The sequence below is a fragment of the Hordeum vulgare genome, chromosome 3H, assembly GCF_904849725.1.
Source record: "Hordeum vulgare subsp. vulgare chromosome 3H, MorexV3_pseudomolecules_assembly, whole genome shotgun sequence".
Lineage (NCBI taxonomy): Eukaryota > Viridiplantae > Streptophyta > Magnoliopsida > Poales > Poaceae > Hordeum > Hordeum vulgare.
Window position 1 is genome coordinate 610,508,567 of NC_058520.1, and position 11,365 is coordinate 610,519,931.

The 11,365-nt window shown below is 41.2% G+C and overlaps 1 protein-coding gene across 1 annotated transcript; it reads left to right on the top strand.

The window, feature by feature from the left end:
• Window positions 1-237: 237 nt before the first annotated feature.
• Window positions 238-861, top strand: LOC123441093 (pectinesterase inhibitor 12-like). Its single transcript, XM_045117617.1, has one exon. It carries the CDS (start codon window positions 240-242, stop codon window positions 783-785), a length of 546 nt encoding a protein of 181 aa, XP_044973552.1. The 5' UTR covers window positions 238-239; the 3' UTR covers window positions 786-861.
• Window positions 862-11,365: the final 10,504 nt, after the last annotated feature.

Below are 11,365 nucleotides of genomic sequence, written 5' to 3' on the forward strand. Positions count from 1 at the left end.
TATGTGAGCACTTGGGTCTAAACTGTGTTTAATTTTTTTTCAAAACAGAGAAGATCAAGCCATTCATTGCCGGCTCCACTAACGGAAGGAATTATTTTAGTAATAATGATAGAGGAATCAAATCTTGACGGATTAGTATAAAATCAAATCCCTAATTTGTGGGCAGTGATTAATGAGTAGCTGTATAAATTAACATGTTATATCCTACGTCCATGCCCCTACCCAAGAAATCTGCAGCAATGGCCTCCTCCTTCAATGGCAGCGGTGTCCTCTTCGTGGTCTCCGCCCTCCTCCTCTTTGGCACAACTCAGGTCACCCCCATGGACTATCTGCTCCCCATATGCAAGACCGTCGGCGGCGGGAGCACCTTCGTCGGCATCCAGTTCTGCATGGACACCTTCCACTCCGATCCCCGGACCGCACACGGCGCGACGTACCAAGATCTCGCCGCCATCGCAGTCGACCTCCTGACGGCCAACGCCACCAGCACCAAGGCCAAGATCGGCGGCCTCCTCGACGGCAAGACGGCGGACGCCGCCACCGCGCAGGCCCTCAGATCGTGCCAAGTTCTTTACGACGGCATATTGCAGCGGCAGCCTGGCAGCGCCGCCGCGGTCAAGGGCGGCAAGTTCAGCGAGGCAATCTCGTCCCTGGAGAAATCGGCGGCCGCGGCCAAGGAGTGCGAGGATGGATTCAGCAAGAGCCATGTGGCGTCGCCGGTGACAGTGGAGAACAGCAACGCTTTCCAGCTCGCCAAGCTCGCCGTCGGCTTACTCTACTCGTAGATGCTACGTACTTTTTTTTTTTGTGTGTGTGTAGCGAAAATATATATTCGAATTCTTCCTCGAATAAGATGGATAATTTAGGACGAAATTAAAGTTCGATTGCTCAAAAGCTTGCAAAGGAGGGGGCCAAACGTTTTCTCACTAATCGGAGTTGAACGAATGAGATAATTTCTCGTAAGACAATTTAGGGTTCAAGCATAAGGACAATTTCAGTGTGTTCTATTCTCGTTTTGAATAAGCACGAGACATATTTTTTCTCATCCTCAAATACCAAATCATCAAATGTAGTATACTTTTAAGTTTTTCTTTATTTAAACACAGTACAAACGCAAGCGTTCATATATACGCACATACACTTATCCCTACGAATACTCATACGCACGCCCTATTTTTATGAGCATCTCCGAGATACTGAGCCGGCATATTATCTTGATATTTACAATATCACCGTAGGCAACGACCATGTCTCCTTTCACTGAATGTGCATCACCGAAAATCTAAAATAATTTTAAAAAATTTATGAGTACACGGACTTAAACCTGATGGGCTGAAGATAACACTGTCCCTGTAACCATCCAACCACAGTTTGGTTGGCCGTAATTTCAAGTTGCACACATGTTTTCTCATCTTCGAGCCAAACCATGGAAGCAATATTTTCTATTAATGGAAGCGATCCTTTTTTTTCTTCTTTTGAGATAATATACTTTTGTGCAACTTAATGTGGCTTCCTACCAACAATATTTTGCTGCTGTTGGCCAGATCGATTGCTTCCGACACAGTTTGAGATTATTACCTTCTAGTATTTTACACTAGTAGAAAAAGGCCGACTATTGTTGTGGGGGTCGCTCCTCCTTCTTCTCCTTGTGCTAGATATTTTTTATGCACTAGGGGAAGGAGTAGCGACCATCATCGACGGTCGACAAATCAGGTGAGAGAGTGTCCACCAAATATGAGAGAAGAAGAATGTCGACTGTTGTTGTGGGGGTCGCTTTTCCTTCTTCTCCTTGTGCTAGATATTTGTTATGCACTAGGCGAAGAAGGAATAGCGACCATCATCGACGGTCGAAAAATCAGGTGAGGGAGTGTCCACCATATATGAGAGAAGAAGAATGCCGATTGTTGTTGTGGGGGTCGTTTCTCCTTCTTCTCCTTGTGCTAGATATTTGTTATGCACTAGGGGAAGAAGGAGTAGTGACCATCATCGACGGTCGAGAAATCAGGTGGGTGAAATGATGATACCATGTCAACTTTCAATATTTTCAGAGTATATTTGTAGTGCTTTTTAATTTCAAGGTCAACTAGCTCAAAAAAATTAAGTAAATGCACGAAAAATACAAATTAAGTCAGAAATTGTTGAAAATTTGTGATGTGCCTTTGAATGATGCATTTCGAACACACAAAAAGTATGGAGTTCAAATAATTTCAAAAAAATGAAATCCCTTTGTAACAGATGAGTTCTCGTTCAAAACTCTGATACTTTGAGAGAGATTGTCCGTTTTGTACACGAAGTGCATCCAGTTTTTGTCGTAACCCTCTCAACTTTTTAGCACATGCTATTTGGGTGAAATGATGATACCATGCCAACTTTCAACACTTTCAGAGTTCATTTGTAGGGCTTTTCAATTTGAAGGTCAACTAGCCCAAAAAAAAAAGTAAATGCACGAAAAATACCAAATGAAGTCAGAAATTATTGAAAGTTTGTGATGTGCCTTTAAATGGTGCATTTTCAACACACAAAAACTATGGAGTTTAAATAAGTTCAAAAAATGAAATCCCTTTGTAACAGATGAGTTCTCGTCCGAAACTCTGATACTTCGAGAGAGATTGTCCGTTTTGGACACGAAGTGCATCCAGTTTTTGTCGTAACCCTTTGAAATTTTTAGCACATGCTATGTGGGTGAAATGATGATACCATGCCAACTTTCAACACTTTCAGAGTTCATTTGTAGTGTTTTTCAATTTCAGGAACAACTAGCCCAAAAAAAGTAAATGCACGAAAAATACCAAATGAAGTCAGAAATTGTTGAAACTTTGTGATGTGCCTTTGAATGATGCATTTTAAACACACAAAAAGTATGGAGTTCAAATAAGTTCAAAAAAATGAAATCCCTTTGTAACTTATGAGTTCTCGTTCGAAACCGTGATACTTCGAGAGAGATTGTCCGTTTTGTACACGAAGTGCATCCAGTTTTTGTCGTAACCCTCTCAACTTTTTAGCACATGCTATGTGGGTGAAATTATGATACCAATGCCAAATTTCAACATTTTCAGAGTTCATTTGTAGTGCTTTTCAATTTGAGGGTCAACTAGCTCAAAAAAATAAGTAGATGCATGAAAAATACCAAATGAAGTCAGAAATTGTTGAAAATTTGTGATGTGCCTTTTAATGGTGAATTTTCAATACACAAAAAGTATGGAGTTCAAATAAGTTCAAAAAAATGAAATCCCTTTGTAACAGATGAGTTCTCGTTCGAAACCCTAATACTTCGAGAGAGATTGTCCGTTTTGTACACGAAGTGCAACTAGTGGAAAACGGGCCTTTGGCCGGGACCATTTAGTCCCGGCCTGCCTCTGGGCCGGGACTAAAGGCCCGGCCACGTCGCCCCAATTCTCAATGCCTCCCTCGAGGCTTTAATCCCGGCCCGTAAGGAGCCTTTAGTCCCGGTTCGTGTCCCAAACCGGGACTAAAGGGCTATGCGGCGGGCAGTGGTGGTGGCAACCGTTCGTATCCCCCTTTAGTCCCGGTTGGTGGCTCAACCCGGGACTAAAGGACTAACACGTGGCCTGCCGTAGTGGTGGCGACCGTTGGTATACCTCTTTAGTCCCGGTTGGTGGCTCAACCCGGGACTAAAGGACTAACACGTGGCCTGCCGTAGTGGTGGCGACCGTTGGTATACCTCTTTAGTCCCGGTTGGTGGCTCAACCCGGGACTAAAGGCCTAACACGTGGCCTGCCGTAGTGGTGGCAACCGTTGGTATACCTCTTTAGTCCCGGTTGGTGGCTCAACCCGGGACTAAAGGCCCAAAAGTGTTTCAATTTCAGGAACAACTAGCCCAAAAAAAGTAAATGCACGAAAAATACCAAATGAAGTCAGAAATTGTTGAAACTTTGTGATGTGCCTTTGAATGATGCATTTTAAACACACAAAAAGTATGGAGTTCAAATAAGTTCAAAAAAATGAAATCCCTTTGTAACTTATGAGTTCTCGTTCGAAACCGTGATACTTCGAGAGAGATTGTCCGTTTTGTACACGAAGTGCATCCAGTTTTTGTCGTAACCCTCTCAACTTTTTAGCACATGCTATGTGGGTGAAATTATGATACCAATGCCAAATTTCAACATTTTCAGAGTTCATTTGTAGTGCTTTTCAATTTGAGGGTCAACTAGCTCACAAAAATAAGTAGATGCATGAAAAATACCAAATGAAGTCAGAAATTGTTGAAAATTTGTGATGTGCCTTTTAATGGTGAATTTTCAATACACAAAAAGTATGGAGTTCAAATAAGTTCAAAAAAATGAAATCCCTTTGTAACAGATGAGTTCTCGTTCGAAACCCTAATACTTCGAGAGAGATTGTCCGTTTTGTACACGAAGTGCCACTAGTGGAAAACGGGCCTTTGGCCGGGACCATTTAGTCCCGGCCTGCCTCTGGGCCGGGACTAAAGGCCCGGCCACGTCGCCCCAATTCTCAATGCCTCCCTCGAGGCTTTAGTCCCGGCCCGTAAGGAGCCTTTAGTCCCGGTTGGTGGCTCAACCCGGGACTAAAGGACTAACACGTGGCCTGCCGTAGTGGTGGAGACCGTTGGTATACCTCTTTAGTCCCGGATGGTGGCTCAACCCGGGACTAAAGGCCTAACACGTGGCCTGCCGTAGTGGTGGCGACCGTTGGTATACCTCTTTAGTCCTGGTTGGTGGCTCAACCCGGGACTAAAGGCCCAAAAGTGTTTCAATTTCAGGAACAACTAGCCCAAAAAAAGTAAATGCACGAAAAATACCAAATGAAGTCAGAAATTGTTGAAACTTTGTGATGTGCCTTTGAATGATGCATTTTAAACACACAAAAAGTATGGAGTTCAAATAAGTTCAAAAAAATGAAATCCCTTTGTAACTTATGAGTCTCGTTCGAAACCGTGATACTTCGAGAGAGATTGTCCGTTTTGTACACGAAGTGCATCCAGTTTTTGTCGTAACCCTCTCAACTTTTTAGCACATGCTATGTGGGTGAAATTATGATACCATGCCAAATTTCAACATTTTCAGAGTTCATTTGTAGTGCTTTTCAATTTGAGGGTCAACTAGCTCAAAAAAATAAGTAGATGCATGAAAAATACCAAATGAAGTCAGAAATTGTTGAAAATTGATGTGCCTTTTAATGGTGCATTTTCAATACACAAAAAGTATGGAGTTCAAATAAGTTCAAAAAAATGAAATCCCTTTGTAACAGATGAGTTCTCGTTCGAAACCCTAATACTTCGAGAGAGATTGTCCGTTTTGTACACGAAGTGCCACTAGTGGAAAACGGGCCTTTGGCCGGGACCATTTAGTCCCGGCCTGCCTCTGGGCCGGGACTAAAGGCCCGGCCATGTCGCCCCAATTCTCAATGCCTCCCTCGAGGCTTTAGTCCCGGCCCGTAAGGAGCCTTTAGTCCCGGTTCGTGTCCCAAACCGGGACTAAAGGGCTACGCGGCGGGCAGTGGTGGTGGCAACCGTTCGTATCCCCCTTTAGTCCCGGTTGGTGGCTCAACCCGAGACTAAAGGACTAACACGTGGCCTGCCGTAGTGGTGGCGACCGTTGGTATACCTCTTTAGTCCCGGTTGGTGGCTCAACCCGGGACTAAAGACCCAAACGGTTTGCATCCCGCGTCGTTTCGGGCGATGAAAAGCACGAACCGAAGCGTATAGTCGCCATTTCTCTGTTTCTTCTTCTCTCTCGCTCTCCCTCTCTGTTCTTCTCCTCTCTTCTTCCCTTCTCTTCTTCCACCATGCCAACTAGCTTTCATGAGGTGCTTGCACATGGCACGACCAAGCTCCATGTCGTGTACACGAACCTGAGCATGGAGGTGTCGTTTTTCTTCAACAGTTGAAGGAACGATGGTTTGACAACGCAGTGGATCATGAGAAGTTCTTGGGGCTTGATCTGGAGTACACGGCCGATCAACGCGGTGTTGCCGTCATCCAACTATGCTTCGCATGCCATGTCTTGATCTTCCAATGGGCGAGGTAAGTTTTGAGGCTTTCTTTGATCCAAGATAATGACATTGTAAGTTTATTTGTTTCAATCATAGTTGGTTCCCTACAAATAGTTGTAGTGAAACAATTTTGATTAGTTGAAGGGGAGCACAATCTAATTGGAATAGTGTTCCATAATCTGAAAAATCGTATTAGAATCAACTAGTGTTTAATATGTTCCATTGGAATCATAGTTGGTTCCCTTCAAATAGTTGTAGTGAAACAATTTTGATTAGTTGAAGGGGAACACAATCTGATTGGAATAACGTTCCATAATCTGAAAAATCGTATTAGAATCAACTAGTGTTTAATATGTTCCATTGGAATCATAGTTGGTTCGCTTCAAATAGTTGTAGTGAAACAATTTTGATCTCTCTAGGTTCCATTGGATAGCTATAGTGATCTCTCTAGGTTCCATTGCATATGTTCTATTTGAATCCTAAAGATAATTTTCTCTTTGGTTGTAGTGAAACATGTTTCCTTATTGCAGCAGTATGTAACATTTGTTCCATTTTAATTTGTTTCTGTTGCAGGAGTGACAAGCATTGTCCAGAACGCATGGACTTCCTTCGCAGCGGCATCACTTTTGCTTCCGTTGACATAAGGAACGACAAGCTGAAGATGAGGCACAGCTTCGGTATTGAGATACCAGCTGGTTGCCTCGTTGATCTCCAAACGATATTCAGGCTTCGACATGACAGGACTTCGATGGGTCATATGGCAGTTGCCTTGATCGACGATTCATATGCTGATATGAAGACCAGTTTCCCAAAGTCTCAGCACAAACTTTGGGAGAAGGGCCCACTTGATGATATCAACATTGAGTATGCAGCAAAAGATGCATACGTTTCATACGAGTTGTACCGCAAGATTCGAGTCGTCCACTATGGCCAGCGTCACCTCGAGGAAGGTGGACATTCTGATTTAGATGATTCAGACGAGTAGTGTTTTGAACGTCGAACACTTGTATATATATCTATGGTAGCTATTATTATGTACTGTTTGGACTAGTATCATCTACTTCTTGGACCCAATTTATATATGTCTAGTTTCTGTTTGTGCCATTATAGTTTCCAAATTTGAATGGTTTAGCCCTTTCTAACTTCATTTGCTACTTTTGAATGGTTTAGCCCTTTCTAACTTCATGGTATCATGCATTTCCTCCACATATATATACAAAAAGTCTTCAGTTCAAATAAGTTCAAAAAATGATACCTTTCCAACTTTCAACATTTTCAGAGTTCATTTGTAGTGCTTTTCAATTTCAGGGTCAACTAGCTCCAAAAAAATAAGTAAATGCACAAAAAATACCAAATGAATTCAGAAATTGTTCAAAATTTGTGATGTGCCTTTGAATGTTGCATTTTCAACACACAAAAATTATGGAGTCCAAATAGGTTTAGAAAAATGAAATCCCTTTGTAACAGATGAGTTCTCTTTCGAAACCCTGATACTTCGAGAGAGATTGTCCGTTTTGTACACGAGGTACATCTAGTTTTTGTCGTAACCCTCTCAACTTTTTAGCACATGCTATGTGGGTGAAATGATGATATCATGCCAACTTTCAACATTTTTAAAGTTCGTTCGTAGTGTTTTTCAATTTCAGGGTCAACTAGCTCAAAAAAATAAGTAAATGTACGAAAAATACCAAATGAAGTCACAAATTGTTGAAAATTTGTGAAAATATTTAATAAAAACAAAAAAAGGTCAACTAAAAAGAATCAACTAAAACATTAACTAAAATGAATGAATTAAAAATAATCAACTAAAATTATCAAAGTGCTTATTTGTTAAAAATAATCAAGTAAAACATTAACTAAAAAGAAACAAAAAAAATCAACTCAAAAGAATTTTCATAAAGTTTTTTGGTTAAAATCTTTAATAGAAAACTAAATAAGAAGAGAAAAAAAATCTTTAATAGCAAAAAATGAAAATAAAGGTATTCACAAATTTCAAAGAATTCAAATTTCAAAACTAAATATTTAGTTGTAAGTAGAAAAAAACAAAATAAATAAAACAAAGAACAAAACAAAAAAAAGGAAAAATAAATTGAAAATATATGAGAATTTATAGAGAAAATTTAACCTAAATTCAAAGTGAGATCACTTTGAATTTAGGTTGAATTTTGTCTTTAATTCCACATATATTTTCAATTTTTAAATTTACACTGTATTTAGGCCCGTAAGTCTGCTTTAGAGAGGAGCTCGACACGGTTGGGGCAGCGGGGCTTATAAACCAGTTGCGGCTCCTCTCGATAAGCGAGGTGGGACTAAACTTTGGAATGCCGCCAGCCCAAGGTCTTTAGTCCCGGGTCGTGGCTCGAACCGGGCCTAAACACCACCTTTAGTCCCGGGTCGCCACGACCCGGGACTAAAGACCCTCGTTTCCTGCCACTCCGCCTGCCGAAAAGGGGTCTTTAGTCTCGGGGCGTGGCTCAGTCCGGGACTAAAGGTGGTCTTTAGTCCCGGTTCGAGCCACGACCCGGGACCAAAGCTCCGCCTATATAGGCGGTAGTTGGTAATTTGTGATGTCCAAATCGTGGTTTCCATCTTCTTCCTCCTCTCGCGCGCGACACAGACGGACCCTCGACGCCGACTCTTCCCCGACGTCGTCGCCATCTTCGCGCTCCTCCCCACCGCCGTCGTCGTCGTCGTCGCCGACGCCTCCCTCGCCATCGCCGCCGCCCCCCTCCCCTCCCGCAGTACGCCCCCTTCCCCTCTTCCGCTCCGGTAAGCCGGTCGGCCCCCTCCCCATCCCGCTCCGGTAAGCCCACCCCCTCCAGGCGCCGCCGCCCCCCTCCCCTCTTGCTCTAGGCACCCCAAGGCTGCTGCCATTTAGATTTTAGGGTCATCGGTTCAAGCTAGAACAAATTGAAATAATGGTAATTGAGATGCATATGTTAATAAGAAAATCAAGATATATATGTTTGTTGAAGATCTTTTGATGGGCTACCTAGAAAGAAGGAAAAAAATAATGTTTGTAAATTTCGTGTAAGTAGGCACATTAGGTTTGAATTAGACAACCAATGGTTTCAAACAACTTATTTAAACTTTGGAGAGGAAAAAGGGCACATACATATTTCACCAACCTACAAATATCATCCTTTTGTTGGTGTTAATATAATGCATAAAACGGTAGTGAGTTTCCCACTTTTGCTTGCTAAATTGTGCTAAGTTTTGTTGGAATGTCCGAGTGCCCTAGCTAGCTATGTTTATATATTTATATATATATATATGTTCAATTCTTTCGATATATATAGTGTCACGATTGTTTTTTACACACATTTACCACATTAAAACAGGAAATGTCTGACGATGAATATTGGGAGTGTGAATATTGTGGCGACTGTCGGGGTATGTGCGACACGCCTCACCTGCGAGACGATAGGTTCTTCAGCATGAAGCTTGACGAGAATAGATATATGTTCCTCCCTTGCCATGCAAAAAGATATGTGTTGGAGACGCTCGGTTTCAAAGACCACGAGAGAATTGAGACGAGGATCGCTAACCTGAGGACTATACATGGTCACACATTTGTTATCAAAATATTTAATTCAGTTTTTCAAACAGAATTTGGGTGCCCAAAGTGGGAATATCTTTGCAAGGCATATGGATTTCACGAGGGTATGGAAATAACCTTCGATCTTCGTCTTGAAGATAATATGCCACGCAACATCGACATTTGGGTGGTTGTCGATAATATGCTTCTTGTTCTATCTCCATGTGAGTTTCTCAACCATATTTGTCAAGTAATTTGCATTTATATTTAGAAATAGTTGGTGTTCGTCCATATACTAAATTTGTTAAATTATAATTTACAGCTTATTTCGTTTCTTCGGGTGAATTACGGAAATTAATTGACACGACACACTACACGTATGGATCATATCTAACTTGGGAGGAGAATGATGTTCTTCTCCACTTTCTTGTTGCCGGTGTTCTGTTTTCTAGGGATACCTTTCCGTATAATTTTGGAATTGGCCAAAATTATACATTTTACATGCCACTAGTGCATAGATTGAGGCCGGATGACATTCGTCGAAATATCTTGGTAAGAGTTTCCTAATTAAGTACGCTCTACTATTGCATAAATGGTGTTGATTACATTGTTAACTAGGTTATTATTATGTTCTTCAACAACAACTACCACATGATGTAGTGCCTTTGTTGATGCACCCAGAAGGTCAAATGAAAATTAGAAGCCCGCTAAGGGCTGAGTTTGATGCTCCATACTCGAGTAATCTCAAATCAAGATAAAAAGGCTCCAAATTGAAACATGAAGAGAACTAAAGAAGGTTCGCAAGCCACAAGTTGGAGACCGTTGGATCTCTGTGCTTCATCGTGGAGACATAGGTGTTATTCCGTTTTATGACATTATACCTAAGAGCGAGGACTAGGTCTTATGAGAGACAAGTTATTCTGATTTATATTATCACTTGACATGATCGATTAGAATGCATGCATATGATGACTATTATGATGTTTCTCTGTTTTACTTTATGTGTATCATATGATAACTTGGTATATGATTAAGATGATGATGAGTTGTTAGATGATCGATTAAAATACTATTGTCATTAGACGGAAACGATATGAAATGATATAGTGTAAAAAAGATGCATATATGTGCATGTAACTCGTGTCTATATTTTGTAAATATGTTCGACAAAGCACGACGGATGAGATGGTGTAATATATTCGTGAGGATGTGCAATATATATGTAAAAAATAAATGGAAAAATAGGGGGCAGCAAAATAGCCCATCCAATTTAGTGCAAAACCCTAAACCCTAAAATTGCTCAAAAAACAGCGATGAAATAGCCCCGGTTCGTAATACGAACCGGGACTAATACCCCTCCCCCCTGCCTCCCAGCCCCACCACGTGGAAGGCCATTAGTCCCGGTTCTGGGCCGAACCGGGACTAGCATTAGTCCGGTTGATTAGTCCCGGTTCGCGAACCTGGACTAATGGCCCAACCAAACCGGGACTAAAAGCCCTTTTTCTACTAGTGTTATTTCCATCTTAAAAAGGATGCAACAAATATTCTTGTGTATCAATAAAATCTACCAACGGAGAATATAATTTCCTTACAAATTTTGCTTCCAATGTACGTATGGTATATTTGTTTCTACAAACATTTGTTACGTAAGAGCATATAATTTGCTTCCAAAGGAAATAGTATTTTCTATGAATAAAACAAATATTTATTTATATGATCATTGATTCCTACAGAGGATATCATTTGCGTCGAAATAAAGTAGCTTTTGCTTTCATTAATATCATAATTTGCTTCTTATATAAAGAGCTATAAAAAAAACTTGCACGGTAGGTCTGCAAATTGATGCAAGAACTT

Bases quoted from the DNA above. Each gene is read 5' to 3' on its own strand.
- LOC123441093 (XM_045117617.1), top strand. From the start codon at position 240: ATGGCCTCCTCCTTCAATGGCAGCGGTGTCCTCTTCGTGGTCTCCGCC.